Source organism: Typopeltis vanoorti, chromosome 22, assembly GCF_054136105.1.
Source record: "Typopeltis vanoorti isolate ZY-2024b chromosome 22, IOZ_Tvanoo_1.0, whole genome shotgun sequence".
NCBI lineage: Eukaryota > Metazoa > Arthropoda > Arachnida > Uropygi > Thelyphonidae > Typopeltis > Typopeltis vanoorti.
Window position 1 is genome coordinate 30637210 of NC_143570.1, and position 20422 is coordinate 30657631.

The 20422-nt window shown below is 35.9% G+C and overlaps 1 protein-coding gene across 1 annotated transcript in view; it reads right to left on the reverse strand.

Annotated features, from left to right (window-relative positions):
• The window catches only part of LOC150094272 (coiled-coil domain-containing protein 174), a 108880-nt gene that overhangs the window by 49020 nt on the left and 39438 nt on the right, over positions 1 to 20422 (reverse strand). Inside the window, exons 5-7 of the mRNA XM_090412101.1 lie at positions 14528 to 14687; positions 7843 to 7994; positions 1123 to 1217 (exon numbers count right to left, since the gene is read on the reverse strand). Of these exons, the coding sequence (XP_090268227.1) occupies positions 1123 to 1217; positions 7843 to 7994; positions 14528 to 14687 (407 nt within the window). The remainder of the gene's footprint in view (positions 1 to 1122; positions 1218 to 7842; positions 7995 to 14527; positions 14688 to 20422) is intronic.

Sequence of the window (20422 nt, forward strand, 5' to 3'; positions counted from 1 at the left end):
TATACTGTCTACTAGTTTAAAAATGTATTGATAATGAAACATTAACTGAAACTTTTTAATAAATCATTTTCTCAAGTAATAACTTAATCCATTATTTTATTTCACTAAGGACAGAAGCTAATTTTTTATTGAAATAAAAAAGAACACAAACCGAATGAATTTTTCTTCTTTTTAATTTAGATGTAAAGACTGAAAAACACCGAGAATGGTTGTATTATAACATCATTCTCTCTCCCCTTTTAAAGATGCTGCTCAACGCTCATGTGTAAACATAATTGCATAATGAATGTGAATAGGATAAAATAATAAATTAAATTATAACAATATTGACTATCTTATCTAGCCTATCAGAGACAGATAGCCACAACAGCCTAGAAGTGTTCACTCAATACTACTGTGTATTAGCTGATAATCACCGTTATTGCTATGTTTAGAATATCACTTATATAGTGATATTCTAAACATAGCAATAACGACTTGAGTTGCTATATTATACACTTTAATAACTGGTATGGAAAGTAAAGATAAATGCACGAAAAAACATACAAGCCTAGTTATACCTGTGATTCATCAACAGACTATGGGTTGAATCCCACTGTTAACATGGATGTTTTTGATTTCTGAAAAAGTTCTACATTTGTTCTTCAGGAAAAATTTCAGGATAATGAGAAAGTGACTGAAAAGTTCTGATAAGACATACAGTTCTGATAAACATTTATTCTCTGATAAACATCATTCTCTCTCTCTCTCTCTCCCCTTTTAAAGACGCTGCTCAACGCTCATGTGTAAACATAATTGAATAATGAATGTGAATAGGATAAAATAATTCGTCTCATATATCCTAAAAAGAAAAATAATAAATTATTTCAATTAGATGAATCATGGTGGTTAAAGGTTTTAAGATATGTTCTTTCTTGTGGTTATATCAGTTGCTTTAATATCATTTTTGTTCCAGGTGTTTATCAGATATCCAACCGTATATTCAGATATCCAACCATAGCCCACCATTGGTACTAACATAATACAAGCTTATATTTTGTGGGTGAAATTCACATAAAAATACATTCTTTTAAATGATGAAATAGCATTAAAAAGACTGTTCAATTACAAAAATGTTATCACCTGAGTTCGTAAGTCATTCAATGTGTTCATTTGTGCTGTTCTTTCATCCTCATCCATAGAGAAGGAAAAATAACCAACACCATGATCTCTGATTTCTGAAATAAAAAAATGGTTATTATTGATGTTAATGGAGCTTCTCTTTACAAATAATAAAGAATTTCCAGTTGCAAATATCCGAATTTATAATTATCAAACTTCTATTCTACTTTACAAGTTTAGAAATCAGCACATATCCAGTCCTATATACCCCTCGCCTACAAAAAGGGAGACGAATCCAATATAACCAATTAATGAATTATACTCATACTAATCCTTTCTGAAAATAATGCACAATTCTGTTATCACTCAATACGTAGATAAACTGGACTCCTTTCCTTCTATCATTAAAGGATAGTTGGATTTTGAAACAGCTTTTCCACAAGGGATATTTTAATATGACTGATCTTAAAAGAAGTGCTACATCAATGGTTTGGGGAAAAAAAAAAAAAAAAAATTGGTGCTGCTCCTAAACATCTTCAAAGTGTATAACTGTTTACCACACAGGCTTTCTTCTTTTCCTTGATTGCTTCTTCTACTTCCTGAGTCTACCATGGAGTTCTGATTTTTCTGTCCTTGCAGACAACCTCACCACATGCCTCTCTGGCTGAATCTATCATTGCTTTCCTAAAGGTTTGTCACTGAACCTGCAAGGTTTGGTATTTGTTTTCAGTCTTTCATTTTTTCTTGAATGATGTTTGAATATTTGAGGCTACAGTTCAAGATGCTGAAAGCTGCTCAACCTTGATTCATTTTAAAACTTTCTTACACACTCTTCTTTTCAATATGAAATTCAATTTTATCCTACTCTAAACTAAATAGTGATCACACTTCCTATTTCAAATTCTCTGTATACTCTTGTGTCCTGAACCAGTGGGAAAACATCAATATCAACTACAACATAGTCAACGAGACAACTTACATCTCCTCTCCATGTGAACTTGTGCAAATTTTTATGTTGGAATAAGGCGTTAGTAATAACTAATCCTTGTCTTGAACTGAAATTCCAACAGGCATTTACCATCATTATTAGCTTTGTGATTTTCCTAAAACATTTCTATGTCTGGTAATCATTTCCTACTGTGCTGCTTAGATCTCCAACAAGGACCAACTTTTCCTTTTTCATTGAGCCAGCTGCCCTCTCTAATGCCTCAAAAAATTCCTGCATTTCTTCTTTGGTAGAACCTTCTGTGAGAATATAAGTACAAATATAAGTCTCATTGTCAAGTTTCCGATTCTCATATTTGCTTACATGCATCTTCTTGAGTAGTGATTAGGGATGCTAAAGGGTCAAAGCTGTATAGCTGTATAACATTTTAAGGAATGTGGAGAACTGACTGGGAGCTTCTGACCTAATGTCCAATCCTTGCCTTCTCATGATATCCTGTTAGGTATCTATCTGGATACTGAATGAATGAGAATGGGCATGCAATTTGGGATTGAGCCAACCAAATTGTACTCCTATTGACATGACACAATTCCATGTCAGCTGGGCCATTGCCTGGTTGAACAAGGCCCCATTGTTTTCATCAGGGAACCAGAGCAAACAGCAAAAATTCAGATACTGGAACAAAACCTAGAACATGGCCCAACTCAACATCATCAGAGTTCAAGATTGGTACTATCAACATAAGAACTCTGATGATGTTGAGTTGGGACATCATCTCTCTACTCAACATTGCCTCCCATCCAAGATCATCTTCATACTTAGTGTTAAACACTATACCTGCTCCCTCTTTTCCTTGATTGTCATTGCCCGAATATAAAATTTTGCATTTGTCACTTAGAAAGATCTCACTTGTTTTTCTTCCTTGTTTTAGTCATGCTATTATGTCGATCTGGTACTTATCCAATTCTTCTGCTAGTTCCATTTCCTTTCCACTGAAGTTCCATCAGGGAGCCAGAGCGAACAGTGAAAAGTCAGATACTGGAACAAAACCCAGAATATGTCCAAACTCAACATCATCAGAGTTCTTATGTTGATAATACTAATCTTGAACTCTGATAATGTTGAGTTCAGCTATGTACTGGGTTTTGTTCCAGTATCTGAATTTTTGCTGTTTGCTCTGGTTCCTGATGAAAACAATGGGGCCTTGTTCAACTGGGCAATGCCCCTGTTAAAATGTGTATTAATTGTGCCATTGTAATAACGAATCTTTGTTCTTATCTTGTAGAATGTGGCCATCTTTAACCTTACAATTCCTACAAACGGTGACAGTGCTGATGAATAAGCCTATGAACTAGGCTTATTCACAGGTACAGATAACTATCTCCTACACTAACAGAATACAGGAAAATTTATTTGATTAATGACTGCACCAACTGAATTCTAGATGTAGAGCAGTGGTTCCCAAAGTGGGTGGTACTGCCCCCCTGGTGGGCGGTTTGATTATTTAAGGGGGTGCTAAGAGGCAAGCAGGCAGCAAGGGGGGGGGCGTTGAAGGTGTGCTTCAAAATGCTGAAATGTGCAATAATTAATTGCAGCTGTTTGATTATTATTATTATTATTATTTTCCATGTTGTTGTTTTCCAAGACATATACTGTTTCCAAGACATTTTTCGAGTTTTTTGTTGGTAATTTCTGAAGTGGTCCTTTTTTACCTTAATAGTATTGAGTGTGTTATAATGTATTGTCCGATATTCTTATTTACTGAACAAAAATGTGAAGCGTTTAGCTATGTATGTGTTGTGTCACAGCTTGGCAAATTATAGGTTCTGTTATATCGTGAGGATATAAAGATTATTATTTATAAAAACTGCTTTCAAATATGTATGTATGCTTATTTCTGCATGTTCCAGAATAGAAATAGCAGATGCAGATACGCCAAAGAAATGTAGGCAGTATAGCTTTGAATACCTAAAATATGGATGCATACCAGCACCAACAAACCAGCAGCTGCCATTGTGCCAATTTGTAAAAGGGTCTTCTCAAATGAGGCCATGAAGCCTTCCAGAATAATTGAACATTTGAAGAAGGTACATCCTGACAAGGCAAGTAGATCAAGGATTTACTTTTGTTGGAAGTTCCAGATTAGATAATAAATCCATTTTCCGATACTGAGGTAGTGGGAGCCATGGAAGAAGAACTAATTGAACTGCAAAATGATTTTGCAGCTGATGCCAAAATTTAAGAAATCTTATGAAGAATTTTGGTTGTAGAAAGAGATCTCCACTCTTCCTGCAAAGAGATTTCAAAGCCGAATAGAAAAACTACAAGAGTTTCATGCCGAATATAGAAACTATAAAAGTTTCGGCAGATCCAAGGGTAAGCAAACCTTTCATGACAGGAGCAACTCGTAGTAAAGATGGAGTAAGCTCTGATCATTATCCTTAGTATTTCCCATAATGTAAAAGGCATCTCCTAGTGGACATGCATAACATCATACATGTCCAAAAGTCTGTAAAAGTCGATGCTGAAAATTAAAAAATTTCTTTTGCATCAAATTTTACAACCCAGCCGACATAGAATTCTGTCATGTCAATAAGAGTGTAATTTGGTTGGCTAAATCCCAAATTGCAAGCCTATCTTCGTTCATTTAGTATCCAGATATCTAACAGGATGTACCATGAGAAGGTGAGAATTTGACATTAGGTCAGAACTCCCAGTCAGTTCTTCACATTCCTTAAAAAGCTATATGGAGGTTGTCTTCCAATTATACAGCGATGACCCTTAAGCATCCCTAATCACTACTCAAGAAGAGCCATTTCACCATTATTTTTTGCAGTCTGATAAAGGTTTCTTTTCTATATATATATATATATAGTCTGATTTAATTATAGCTTTCTGCCATGATGAAAATACAGCTGCAATCGCCTCTTGATTCGACGAAAAATGCTGCTAAGTGAGGAAGAGTTTTAGTTTTGGGAAGAGATGGAAGTCAGAGGGAACCAAATCTGGGGAATAGGGTGGATGTTCCAACAATTCATAGTGCAGATCCCTTAATTTTCCCATTGCCAAAACACTTTTGTGGGCAGGTGCATTGTTCTGATGAAATATGTTTTTTTTCTTCTGCAAACCGGTTCTTTTCTCAAGAATATTTTCCTAAATCTCGGATCAAAAAAAGATCAAAATAATATTACCTGGTTATTGTTTTACCCTTTTCAAGATAATAAACAAAATGCCTTTAGCATCCCAAAACACTGATGCCATGATCTTACCTGCTAATGGAACTGACTTTGTCTTCTTTGGTGCTGAACAACCGGCTTCTGTCCACTGTTTTGACTACTGTTTGGATTCTGGTGTGCAATGGTGAATCCAAGTCTCATCCATAGTAATAAATCGACGCACAAAATCAGTTTTACTTATTAAAATGCTCCAAGTACTGTTCAAAGATTTTCATGCGAATGCATTTTTGATCTGCTGTGAGCAAGCGTGACACCCATCTTGCACAAAGCTTTTTCATTTGCAATTCTTCATGCAAAATATATCCTACACGTTCTTTTGAAATGCCTATAGTCTCAGCAATTTCACACACTTTGACTCGCCAGTCATCCAATGCCATATTGTGCACTTGATCAATGATTTCTGGTGTTGTTTCACTTTTTAGACGTCCTTTACATGGATGATCTTAAAGGCTGGTATGGCCACATTTAAACTCAGCAGCCCATTTCTTAATTGTCGAAAACAAAACAGAAGAGTAGCCATAAATTTTTATGAACTTCGAATGAATTTCTTTTGGTGTTAAACCTTCTTTTATAAAGAATTTTATAACCGCATGATACTCAATTTTATCCATTTCGAGGGATATAGAACACTTTTGCTTCAGACAGCTACATAAAACAAACTACTTGATAGAATGACTTGCAATTGTACATGGATGCTAATGACAGATGTACCAACTTAGAAAAAAAAATCTTGCCAATAGTGTTGCCATCTATGGTCGAGGCCGAGAACCTTTCAGATGACTCTCGTATATTATCATTATAGGGTGCCCCCTATGGAGACCAGGACTCATCACATAAAATTATTTCACTATACAAACTCTGAAAGATAAATGAATCACAGCATAGAAACATATGAACAGTAAAAAATTATTTGATGATCATTTAGATAAGATATTTAGGAAATAACAGAATTCATTCTTCAGGGAAATGAAACAATAGGAAAGACTTCCACAAACCCTGCTCTAGAGACCAGACATTGAACTTTTTCAAGCCACATAAAGCCTCAAATAATCAGAGTGATTAAAAACAATACTATTTTTTTTTCATTTTCAAAACCCCTGACAACTTCTTAAATATTATTACGTTACAACTCAAGGGAGTCCAAAGAATCATCGAGGGAGGGCACCTACCATACAACTCTGTCTCCACTCACTCAATCCACCAACTACAACAAACCGCAACCACACCAATGCCATCTACTGCCCACCACCACTAATAGTATTTTCACAGACATCCATGCCCACAGCGGGATTCGACCCCACAGCCTTTTGGCTGGAGAGCGGATACGCTGACCACTCGGCCAACCAGGCCGGCGAAATTTTTTATGATATATATAAATGTATATAAAAAATTTGTAAACCATAAATTTATGGTTTACAAACCCTAGCTTTGGAACTACTTGTCTAAGAAATATCCTGGATTACTCTTGAGAAGACCACATTCCCAACTCTACTATGGTATTATATATATTTCCAACTCTACTGTTCAAAGAAACCAAATAAAATGGCTCAGCCACCAACTCAGACATCCATCCTCTGTACCCTTTGATGCTCTGGTCCTCTATGCCCCTCCAGATCTATGCATCAGAGATCAGTCAATTGGCATATGATGCTCTAGTCCTCTAGGGATCTCTGCATCAGAGATAGATCTGTCAATTAGCATATGACAGAGAAGCCTGGTTTTCCTTCATGTCATAACAACCTCCAAGTATTATCTCAGTGTACACAGACTACTTATTTGTTTTGATTGGTTTCCCTATTTATAATTGTAAAATTATAAATAAATGATGATGATGATAAATATATATCATAAATTTGTAAACCATAAATTTACCAGTTGTTGATCATGATAGATGATCTATCAACCAACAAGTTGTAGATTAAAATCCTGCTAGGCCCTTAGATGTCTGTTATTTTTCTTCAGATGGGAGACCAATGCCTATCAGAAGCCATTTTTGGCTTCTGATAGACAGTGGTCTTCATGTTTGGTCCATGAAAAATTCCATGTTTGGTCTGTAGAGTAGGATTTCTGAATTATGTAAAAAATAAGAATAGAGAAAGAATACACAGAATTAATAATAATAAAAAAATAGAAAAAAATCTGTAGTCTATCCATGATGCTAATGTACTATAGGTTTACAATGTTTTATGGGTGGGAGTCACAGAAACGATTGTGGCTGTACTAGTTATACATCAAGCTATTAACCATTATCCTGATAAATGAGTACCGTATTTCAGGGATTGCACAGTGGTGATTATGATTACTCCTGAACTAAAAATGAAATTAGAGAAGCACTGCAGGTAGATCAATAAAAAAATAAGTTAAAGTTTTCCTTATGCAATCTGTAAACTTACTCAACAACAAAACAAGAATAATTACAAACCACGTGTTATTGTTGTGTAGCATTTGTGTATTTTAAGAAATGTTGTTAAAATAAAGATATTAATTTGACCAGAGATGCTTTGTGAACTTTGCAAGTTACAAATTGTTATTAATTAAATATTTCTCAAAAAAGCTTACCACTGAACCGAATATTTTCATAATGAATTGGTCCAATAGGTTTCTCCATAGCTTCTTTTTCCTCTTTTGCCCACTGTTGTCTTAGCAATTCTTTTTTCAAATCTTCAGATGGTAGCTGGGAATTAGTTGTAGGCGATACTAAACTTTTTTCCCTATTAATAAAGTATTTCTATTAATTTTAATTAGAACTAAACAAATATTCAAACAAGAAATGCTAATCTATATAAAGTAAAATATGGCAAAAATAATGAACAATAAAAATCCAAAGCAACTTGGAATCAGCCAAGATAAAGATTGATAAATAGGAGGAATGGTGAGAATATGAGTGTAACAGTGACAATGCTATATAATTGTGCTAATGATGGGAATTTGCATTATCATGGAAATGATTAAGAGGAGAGAACAATTTTGACTTTGTGTTTGTTCGGTTTGGACCCATGAAATGTGTGCAAAGATGTCTACATGTATAAGACACTAGAGAAGAATAGGGTCTGCAAGTTGTCCAACTGTCATGCAGACTGTGGACAAGAGTACACAAAAGAACATGCAGGTAGATTATTATGTCTATACATGAATGCTAAGAGTATCAGAAACAAAGGGGTAGAGTTTGTTGCCTTGGTACGTTGGGACCGCAGATTGTAGGTATTAGTTAGACCAAGCTATCAGAATCAGACATGCTTTGTGTAAAGGGTACAGTATTTTTATGAAGGATAGGAGGGCTTGCTGCTAATGAAACTGAATGACTTGAATCTAATTAGTGTTGAGACCTATGATTGTAGTACTAGTAACAGTATTTCATGTGATGAATTTGAAGCCCTCTGGTGTAAGGTGGAATCTAACAAGAGCAAATACATAGTGGTGTATTATTACAGACTTAGTGATGAAGGATACATCACCGAATAGAGACAGTAAGTGCAAAAGGAGTAATCATAATGGGAGACTTTAATTATCCAAATATTGATTGGGTAGCAGTAAAATCTGATGAGAATGAAACTGAATTTATTGAGCTGTTGTGAGACAACTTCCTCAAGCACATGTGACAGAAGGAACTCAAGGTCAAAGAGTGTGCATATGTGCAAAGAGTCTGAATGTTCCATTCAGAAAAGGTTACATGCTGAATTTAAAAAACAGGAAATTATGACGAACTGAGGAGTATACTGAGTTCACCAGAATGGTAGCAGTTGCTGGATGGAAAGAATATTGACAGTGCATGAAGAGCATTTAAACAATACTTAAATAATGCAATATCAGAATGCTTCCCAAGAGTTTGAAGAATAAATAGGGTAGAGATCAAATGGATGTGTAATCTTATTAAGCAAGAGATTCGTAAGAAATGGATGATGTGGAAAGAATACTGTGTGCATAAGGATGATATCCATTATAAAAATTATAAGCAACAGGCTAGAATAGTCACAACTATTGTACAGAAAGTTAAGTCTGAGTATGAAAAGAAACTGGCTTTGAAAGCTAAAGACAACCCACAAGAATTCTATCGATACACTGCAAATAAAAGAAAGAATGAATATGAAAGAACAACTCTTCTGAATGCAGAAGGTGCGAGGGTGACAGATGCAGAAGAGATTTTGTTCAACTAATGAGTGCCCATTTTGGTAAAGTTATCAACCTGGTGTATTCAACATTGAGTTCACTGCTACCTCTCTACTGAATGAAGAAATTCAGGTGTATGAAGAGGAGGTATTAGAGCTGTTGCACAAACTGAATAACAATTCAGCAATAGGGACAGATGGGATATCAGCACAGGTGCTAAAAGAGTGTTCAGCTGAACTGGCTATTCCTTTGACTAGGCTATATAATTTGAGTGTCAGGACAAGGAAGATTCTGCAGGAATGGAAAGAATGTATGGTAATCCCATTGCACAAGGGTGTTGGTGCAAAGACCGATGTATCCAACTATTAACCAATCAGTATCTCAGGAGTGGTGGTGAAGATTTTGGAAAAATTGGTTAGGACTCACATTCAGAAATGGGTTGACAGTGAATCTATTTTGCAATGAACAGCATGGGTTTACTAAGGGAAGGTCATGTTTTAACAACTTGCCACATTCCATAATAATGCTACCATTGAACTAGACAAGAGGAATGGATACACCATGATACTTTTGGATTTTGCTAAGGCTTTTGAAAGAATACAACATGGAAGATTGTTGCATAAATTGGAGAATATGGGTTTGGATTATAAAATATTAGCATGGATAAGAGGATGGCTGACTGACATATCAAAAAGTGGTATATGGAAGATGTCTGTCTGCAAAATTTAAGGTAACTAATGGTGTACCATGAGGCTCAGTCCTTGGTCCACTGTTATTCAATCTGTACATTAATGATATTGGGAAGGATTTGACATGCAACATATAGCTATTAGTTGATGATGCAAAGATAGGTAGGGTAATCAGGAATGCTGCTGATATGTAGTACTTGATTTGAAAAGGCTGGAATTGTTGCCATCGGAAAATGTCAGTTCATGTCAGTAAATGCAAAGTCATGTACTTTGGTGTGATTAGATATCCAATGTTGTATTATAATGCAGGATTATGTTAGAATAAAGTGATCAGGCTAGGGATCTTGGAGTGTTAGTAGATAGCAAGTTGAAGTTCAGAGGCTATGTAGCAAAGATTGCAAATACAACTCAAAATATAATTGCAATGCTGAAACAAACTTTCACATGTAAAGATAAAGATTCATTTTGCCTCTTTATAAGGCCTTGATAAGACCTCACTTTTACTATTGTGTGCAGGTCTGGTCTCCTGGTTCCTGTTGTGATTCTGATACAGTAGAGAGAATGCAAATGAGAGCATTAAAAATGATATCAGGATTGTGGAATACTAATTATGAAGACAGACTGAGAATTATTAGATTGTAGACACTAGCAAACAGGAGAAAGAGGGGTGATATGACTGAAACTTACAAACTTCTGAAAGGGTCATACAGGATTTCAGTTGATGGAATTTTTCATTTTATGGAGGGTGGGTAAAGGACAAGAGTGCATCCTTGGAAAGTGAGAATGAATGCCACCAAGAAGGGGATGAGGGCTAGATTTTTCTCTCATAGGGTGGTAAGTGATTGGGGATTGCCAATGGATGGTGTGCGTGCAAGTAGTGTGAATGAATTCAATAATAAGTATAAAAGCTGGTGTGTATAGTATGTGGCCTTCCTTGATGAGTCCCTGACTCCCTGGGGATCTCTCTTAATAATAATAAAAAATTTCTTAATTTAAAATATACTATTTGTCAACAAACAGGAAGTTATTAAGTCCTTTCTGAAGTTCTTTCAGATCTTGCTTGTATAGCAGGAAAGCAGCACTAGTTACTTTCACACCTGTTATAAGATTTTCTTGAACTGATGCTCAAGATTGTTGAAAATGGGCTTTTGAAAATATTCATTTTAAGGAATGCGCAAGATGTCTATCAATCTTGTGATATTATTATTTATAAAGATTTCAGAGAAGGATTTTCATTCTAGAGAATTTCTAGAGTTAAAAGACCAGTATAACCACAACCAATCATATTATAACAATTACAGTAGTTACTAAATTAAAACTTTGTAGTTATGTAAATATACCTTTGTAACATTTTTCGTAATTTTATAACTTTGTAAATATACGAGGGCTGTTCAATAAGTAATAAGACTAATTTTACTGTCGCGAAACCACTCATCACAATATTAATTTCTGTGGAATAAAAAAATGTTGCTGTCTGTATTAACAAAAGAGGTAGATAGATAACGCACATGGGCTGATGTGCCAGAGTGTCACGTGACTAAACACAAGCTTGTTTCAGCGCGCCTACGAGCTGCAACCAGTCGTCGAAATGGAAGCGTCCTTGGAACAGCATTATGCGATTAAATTTTGTGTATGTTTGCAAAAATCGGCATCAGACACTTTTAACATGATACGCGAAGCTTTCCACGATGAAGCAATGTCGAGGGCAAGTGTTTTTCGCTGGCATATAACTTTTAAGGAAGGAAGGCAAAATGTGGAAGATCTTGAACGTGAGGGAAGACCTTCAACGTTCATCACAGAGACAATGATCAACACAGCAGCGATTATCAAGGAGGATCGCAGAATTACAATACGCCAGCTGCATGTTGTCCTGAATATTTCTGTGGGAAGTGTTCACTCAATCATGGCTGAACATTTGGGACTGAAACGTGTTTGCGCCCGATGGATTCCCAAACTCTTGACACCGGAGCAAATGCAGCATCAAGTGGATGTGTGCACAGAATGGAAAGAAAGACTGGAACAAGAAGGCAATAACTTCTTAAAATGCATCATTACAGCCGATGAAGCTTGGTTGTATCACTATGACCCTACAATGAAACAACAAAGCAGTGAATGGAAGCATCCGTCTTCGCCTACCCCCAAGAAAGCAAAAACTGTAAAATCGGCTAGTAAAGTTATGACCATAATGTTTTTTTGACTACGAAGGCATTGTTTACCAACACGCTGTAGAACCCGGGAATACTGTAAACGGCTCATACTATGCAAATGTTTTACGGACAATGGTGCAGCACGTCAAAAGGAAACGTCCATTGCTGAAGAATGGCTTCTTATTGCACCACGATAATGCAAGGCCAAATATTGCTGGTGGTGTAGTGGACGTTTTGCAGAAGAACAACATAGATATCCTACCACACCCTCCATACAGTCCTGATCTCGCACCGTGCGATTTCTGGCTGTTTCCTCAGCTCAAGAAACCACTAAGAGGCCGCCATTTCGAAAGCAACAAAGCATGTGTAAAAGCTGTGGAAGCGGTTTTGAAAGAACTCTCAAAAAACGGACTTTCACATGTGTTTAAGAAGTGGACGCAATGTTGGGACAAATGCATCACGTCTCACGGTAGTTACTTCGAAAAAGACCATGTAAATGATGACGATTAAAGGTAATCTGTTTTCTGTATAAATATAGTCTTATAACTTATTGAACAGCCTCCGTATATAATGAACTGGATAAACTTGTGAAGGCCACTAGGTCAAAATCAATCAATCAGCGGTCAAAAGTGAATCTAGACGACACTTGATCTGGTATGAAAGTGATGCTGCTTACCATCACAAGAATGTTCTAGAAGAGGATAGATATGGTGGTGCTGGGGTCATGGTGTGGGGAGGCAATATGCTTAATGGATGCACCGAGCTACAAGTATTGGAAAAAGGAACTATGAGTCAATGATATTGAAATGAAGTTCTTCAACATTATGTTCAATCATTTTGTGGTACTCTAGGTGAAGAATTCATTTTTATGGATGGTAATGCCACACCACATCATACACAAGCAGTGGAGATACTTCTGGAGACCGAGGACATCAATCGAATCAGGTGGCCAGTCCCCAGATCTCAACCCCATAGAACATGTTTTGGGACACAACAGGGAGATGTATTGTTGCTGTAAATTCCCCTGCACAAAACAAACAAACTCTTATCCTTGCTCTGAAGGAGAAATGCTGTACAGTGCTGTAAGGAATTAATGTACAGTGCTATAAGCACTGTACATTAATTCCTTAACTACGTCTTTACACCAGCATATTTAGACCATGACACTCTACCATCACGCTCATGCATTTCATTGAATCTACCAGTTTCTGTTCTTGTTTAATTTGAAAGTCATACTGAATATTTGCCCTTGATATTAGGGCAAAAATTTTATGTAATAAAATATTCACTTAAGTTAGATCTATATCGAGCTTAACTAATGAAGCTAGAGATATCTGAAAGTGATTGCAGATAGAGTTGAAGTTTACAGGCCACACGGCTAAGGTTGTTAAATTATTTGGATAACTGGATTGTCAAAGAGAACTAACAGGCTGTACTAGCACTAAAAAGTGCATGCTCAGTACTCAATTTCTCTATAAAAAGTACATCAGCTTTTAAAGAAAAGTCAGTTACAAAAAAATAAGAATTCATAACTACACACACACAGATACAAAGAAGGATTTAACAGGTGCATTCTGCTATTTTCTGGCGATGCAAATATAGGGTTAAACAGAAATGCAACTGACATGCAGTACTTTCAGTATGATTTGAATAAATTGGAACTGTGAGCATGCAAAAATGAATATCAGTTCAATGTTAGTAAACGTTATGCATTTTGGTGTAATGAGATATCCAATGGCATATTTTATTGGTAGGAGTTTTAGTAGATAGGAAGTTGAAGTTTCAAGAGCCATTTAAAAAAAAAAAAAAAATTGGAAATACAACCCAAAGGATAATTGCTGAAACGAACACTGGCATGTAAGAATAAGAAAGTCATTTTGCTTCTTTACAGGGCATCAATATGGCTTCATTTTGACTACTGTGTGCAGATCTGGTCTTCTGGTTTCCGAGGTGATGCAGATACAGTGGAGTGCAGAACATGAGAAGAGATTAAGAATCTGTGGATGGCTGATGATAGATATAAAAACTTTTAAAAGGATCATATAGGATAACAGCAGATGTAAATTTTCATTTTATGGAAGGTAGGAAGAAAATGAGAGGGCATCCATGAAAGTTGAGAATGAATGCAGTGAAGAAAGGGGTGAAGGCTAGATTTTTCTCTAATCGAGTAGTGCATGACCGGAATGGCTTGCCTCTGGAGGTTGTGAGTAACATGGATGAGTCCTTGACTCACTGGAGGTCTTTCGTAATAATAATATTATCTACTAAATTCAGACAGTATTCAATATTTCATAATCTTACCACTCATCAGTAGATGGTGATTTTTCTTTATTTTCTTCCTCTTGTATTTTTCTGCTTTCTATTACAGATGCACTCTCCTTGTTCTCATATTTTTTTTGTAGAATTTTATCAATTACTTTTCTTTGAAAATCAACAAGGTAGAGTTCATTGCACTCATCTTCTGTAACGTAAAAAAAAAAAAAAAAAAAGTGACTATAATATTTCAACATTTATTACTCAATCATAAGCATATTTATTTAAAAGCTTTGTATAAGTATAAAATCAAGAGCATGCAAAAATTTCTTATTTGAAATTTATGTTCTATTCTGAACTAAGGATTCGGTTTGCTAGTCCTCCTGGAGGGAGGACTAGCAAACCTTACACGTTGTAGATCAAAATGCTGTAACTGACCATCACATATGGTTTTTTATATAATTTTTTTTTGTTATAATGATATGCATTTTCTCTGTGATAAAACGACATTAATAATCTTATTATTGGGCAAATAAAACTTTTATAATTTATAACAAACACATGACTTCAATCTTGTATATATACAAAAAGTAGTTTTAATACAACCTTTTCTACTTTACTGGCTCTTTTTTTGAACAAAATTATGGATAATAGAATACTGAAAAGGGAAAAACAAAAGTCAAAAATACCATAGTGAAAGGAACAATGGGAGGAAAGAATGAACTGCTCATATAGAAATCAAAAACATAGCTCAGCAGGATATCTTGTAATATCTTACATAATAACAGTGTTCCCTTACTTTTACTTAGCTGATCACTTTCAATCAGCAACATAACTATAACTGCCTTTATGACAAACATTCTCGTGGAAAGGTTTAGACGTTGGTTATACTTATTAAATAGCTTAAGGAAATTACAACGTACAATAGAATATACATTAAAATAAATTTTAATACACTTCCAATATTTCAGCAACATCATGTTGCCATTATCACAGGAACTTAAATACAAGACACGTGCACGCAAGCACAATACACAGTAAATGAGGAATGAAGCAGGAAGCTATTCTTTCTCCTAAAAGTCCTGATGGTGCCCCCTAGCATGCAATGTTGGTATTCTTGGCAGATTGGGCTGAAGGTCTTCTGATGCAGTCTCATGCAACCAAATTTGTTGAGGTTTGGATTGTTTCTTAGTTAAAACCGTTTAACTCTATACTGCCCCCCCCCCCCACCGACCATATATATGGACTCCCAAAATTACATAAAGAAAATGTGCCATTACATCCCATAGTGGATGGCATTGATTCTCCCACATACAAACTAGCTAAACATTTGTCCAAAGCCCTCAACACACACTAGACTGGCAACACACCTTCATACAAAAAAAAAACTCAGCACACTTCAAAGCCAGCATATAAAACCTTACACTCAAACACACACTGACGTAATGGTCAGTTTTGATGTCTCCTCCCTATTCACAAATGTCCCACTCAAAGAATTCTTAGAGCTAATCCAAGCTAAATTTCCTCCTGATATCACAGCCCTATTTCAGTTCACATTGTTTGGCAAGGAAAATTCTACAAACAAATAGAGGGGACAGCCATTGGTTCTCCACTCTCCCCATCCTTGGTCAATTTTTATATGGAGACTTTTGAAGAGAAAGCCTTAAACTCTGCCCCACAAAAACCAACCATATGGCTTCCCTATGTTCATGATGTGTTCGCTATTTGGCCACATGGCTCTGATGAACTCCTCTCCTTCCTAACACACTTAAACAATCAACACCCCATAATCAAGTTCACCCTGGAAGAAGAAAAAAACAACTGCCTTCCTTTCTTAGACACATTAGTCACCTGCCAGCCTGATGGAACCTTGGTTTTCTCAGTTAATAGAAAACCCACCCATACAAGCAGATACATTTACCAACAATCCCACCCCTTCACAACAATATGGAGTCATTAAGACACTACACAACAGGGCTAAACTTATCTGTTCCAATGACAACACCCTAACCACAGAATGAAACCACATTCTCAACACTTTCTTAGCCAATGGCTACCCCCCTTCCAAAAAAATCCAAAAAATATTGAAACCAATAAATCACAATCCCCCTCCTCCCCTTCACAACAAGGATTACTCTAAATCCATCACCATTCCCTATATCCGAGGCACCTCAGAAAAAATTACAAAAATCCTAAAAAAACATGACTTAACTTCTTTGTTACAGACCTTATAAAAAAATTGGCATCCCTTATCTGCTCCACTAAAGATCCCCCCCCCCCCCCCCCAGCCCTACCTGGTGTATACCAAGTCCCTTGCAGTTGTAAGCTGTCCTACTTTGGCCAAACAGGCAGGACAGCTAATATCAGAATTTCGGAACACAAGGACTACATCCGTTTTCACCAATACAGCCACTCTGGTCTTGCAGACCATGCGCTGGATACCCGCCATAGAATACGGTGGAAGAAAGCCACGATAATGCACCGTGGTAAATTCAAATACAAAAGGCTATTCATGGAATCAGCCCCAGCCCTAAGAAACAATTCAAACCTCAACAAATTTGGTTGCATGAGATTGCCCCAAATTTGGGAAACCTACATCAGAAGACCAATCGGCCAAGAATACCAACATTGCCTGCTAGGGGGCACCATCAGGACTTCTAGGAGAAAGAATAGCTTCCTGCTTCGTTCCTCATTTACTATGTGTTGTGCTTGCGTGCACGTCTCTTGTATTTAAGTTCCTGTGATAATGGCAACGTGACGTTGCCGAAATATTGGAAGCGTATTAAAATTTATTTTAATGTATATTCTATTGTACATTGTAATTTCCTTAAGCTATTTAATAAGAATTTATGACAAACAGTACAAATCTGAGAAAAATCAAAATTATTGCCAAGGGGCATGTACTAATTCTGTTGTCTATTTCCATATTTAATCTGCCATCTTTGCTAACCCAGTTTGACCCAATTTGTCTATTGTTGTGAGAGGAAAAGTAAGTTTCTAGTGAGGGCAAACTTAGGCTGACATACTCAGACTGATCGCTAACCATTTTTATGTAATTTTAATCCATGAAAAGGTTATAATGATATAATAAATTAGTACTATGGGTGAACTAAGGATTTTTAAAAATTTTATTTCTTTATTTATTTTTAATAAATCCCACCTCTTATTCCATATAAATTTATTCAGCTGACCTCCTACTGTACTAGTTTTACTAATTCTGTTGACTATTTCCATGTTTAATCTGCCATCTTCACTAAAAACTGTACCTAATGAGGAGACCCTGATTTCTAGACCAAACGTGGAACTTTTTCAAGCCCTTCAGGTCTCTGATAAGCAGGATGATGGCCTCCACCAGGAGATAAAATTCGTTTCCACATTAACAAACAAACAAACCCAAAGCAGAATTCAAACCTGTACCCTGTTGTTTGGAGAGCAACCAACAGGGTGCAGGTATGTAATGCATAGCTGAAAGGAATTGGGTTTTGAGCCTTCATGGTATCTGACTTACTCCAGCAAGTAAGTCAACCAGGCTGCCCAAACTCACATATCACAAAGTCTCAAAACCCAATTCCTTTCAGCTAAAGCATACTATTATTATATACTGCACTACAGAGATACCATTTAACTTCAGTAAGTATGGTTATAATATTCATGAAAACTATGAAAGAAATGTTATTCTGAAGAACAGCAATAAAGGGAATGAATAAAAATAAAAATGACATTTTAGGAAGTCTGGAGACAAACAGTGAATGGAAAACTAATGGTTGAAAAGTGAAGTGCAGAAATTAGATACTAGGTAACAAATGACAGCCATAAAAATACCATTAAAAATGCACACTAAATCATCATCATCCTTGTCAAATTCCTAATGTAATCTCAGGAGGTGTACAGGATATAATGATACCACTACATGAAAAAGTTGCATCATTACTAACTTTCTATCAACAATTTTCCTCAAAATTACTCTGTTATCTGTCAAGACTGCAAATTATAAGATCTCTCTATATAATTATTCCAGTTTAGTGACCACATGTTTATTAAAGAAAACTGTTTTTAAAACTACACAATTACTAAAAAACAACACCTGACAAGTTTCGTTAGTCGTCACACTAACATCTTCAGGGGTAAAGAGAACTAAAAAGTTTAAAGCACAAACTACTAGAAATTATGAAAATCAGTTCATTTGTTGGTGTTGTGAACATCAAAGCAGTTCGTTAAAAAACCAAATAACAGATCTATACAACCGTTAATGCGTGTTAGCTGGAGACAATGCTATTCGTGTTCTGTGGTTCACATCCACTCTGTCTGAGGTCTGAAATTGGTAAATTTTTAATAAACGATGACCAAACTTTATTTAAAATCAAACCTTGGTTTTTGTTGCATTGCATAGGAATTTTAATCACATTTGCTGCCTCTTTGAATTTTCTTGTGAAACAATTCTTATCTATATAGAACATGTTTGTTCTATCCCAGAGTACATCATGACCAGTAGAGGTTATGTGAAATGCCAATCCCCGATTTATGTTCTCTCTTATTTTGTATGTCCTTTTGATGTTCGCTCATGCAGATTTCTCCCAATCTCCCCATCTGGCCCACACAGCAGATGCCACAGAAACAGTGATTATTATAAACCCCTGTTTTTTTCATTGGGTGATGTGGAGGTTTCGGAGGATGAAGAGATCTTGATATTGTTTCAAGTAGCAGGAAAGTCACTTTTATGTTGTATTTGTAGAGAAGTTTGGCTAATTTATCTGTTACATTCTTGATATAAGGAAGGGTAACTGTGTTCTTGAAATCTTATTTAAGTTTCTTGTAGGTGCTGTATTGAGCATTTTCCTAATTAACTTAGTATTGAAACCATTCAGTTGCAGGATCTGAGTTAAGTATCGTATTTCTTCTTTCTGTTTTTCTTCTGTACTGGGGATGTTGTATGCTTTATCCCTTAAGGTTTTTATTAGGCCTATTTTTTACTTGGGGTGGTGATGTGAAGTAGTATGCAGAAATCTTCCTGCGTGTGGTTTTCTATTGATAGAGAACAATAATCTGTTTTTTCTTTCATTTATTTCTATAAGGATATCCAGGAAAGGAAGTTTTTTTTATTTTCTTCTAGTTCCAGAGTGAATTTTATGTTAGGATGCAAGTTATTAAAACAGTCTTGAAATGTAGTCAGTTCTAGTGCTGTTCCTGGCCAATTGATGAAGATATTGTCCACACAACAGGGCAATTTTTTAGTTTTTTGTGCCAGTTTAGTAGTCTTATTTTCAAAATTTTCCATGTAGAGGCTTGTCAGAGCTGGTGAGAGGGGGGGGGGGGGTGAACCCATTGCTCGTCCTTTTTGTTCCCAGAGTTTGCCTTGGCAATGGGGAGATTGGGAGAAATCCGCATGAGCGAACATCAAAAGTATGTACAAAATAAGAGAGAACATAAATCGGGATTGGCATTTCACACAACCTCTACAGGTCATGATGTACTCTGGGATAGAACAAACATGTCCTATATAGATAAGAATTGTTTCACAAGAAAATTAAAAGAGGAAGCAAATATGATTAAAATTCCTACGCAATGCAACAAAAACCAAGGTTTGATTTTAAATCAAGTTTGGTCATCATTTATTAAAAAATTTACCAATTTCAGACCTCGGACAGAATGAGCGTGAACCACAGAACGCAATAATAAACAGCACTGCCTCTATCTAACACGCATTAACAGTTGTATAGATCTGTTATTCGTTTTTTTGATGTTCACAATACCAACAAACGAAATAATTTTCATAATTTCTAGTAGTTTGTGCTTTAAACTTTTAGTTCTCTTTACCCAAGAAGATGTTAGTCTGACGACTAACAAAACTTGTCGGGTGTTGTTTTTCAGTACGTGTTTAGTTTTAAAAAGTTTTTTTTAATAAACATGTGGTCACAAAACCAGAATGATTATATTGAACTTCTT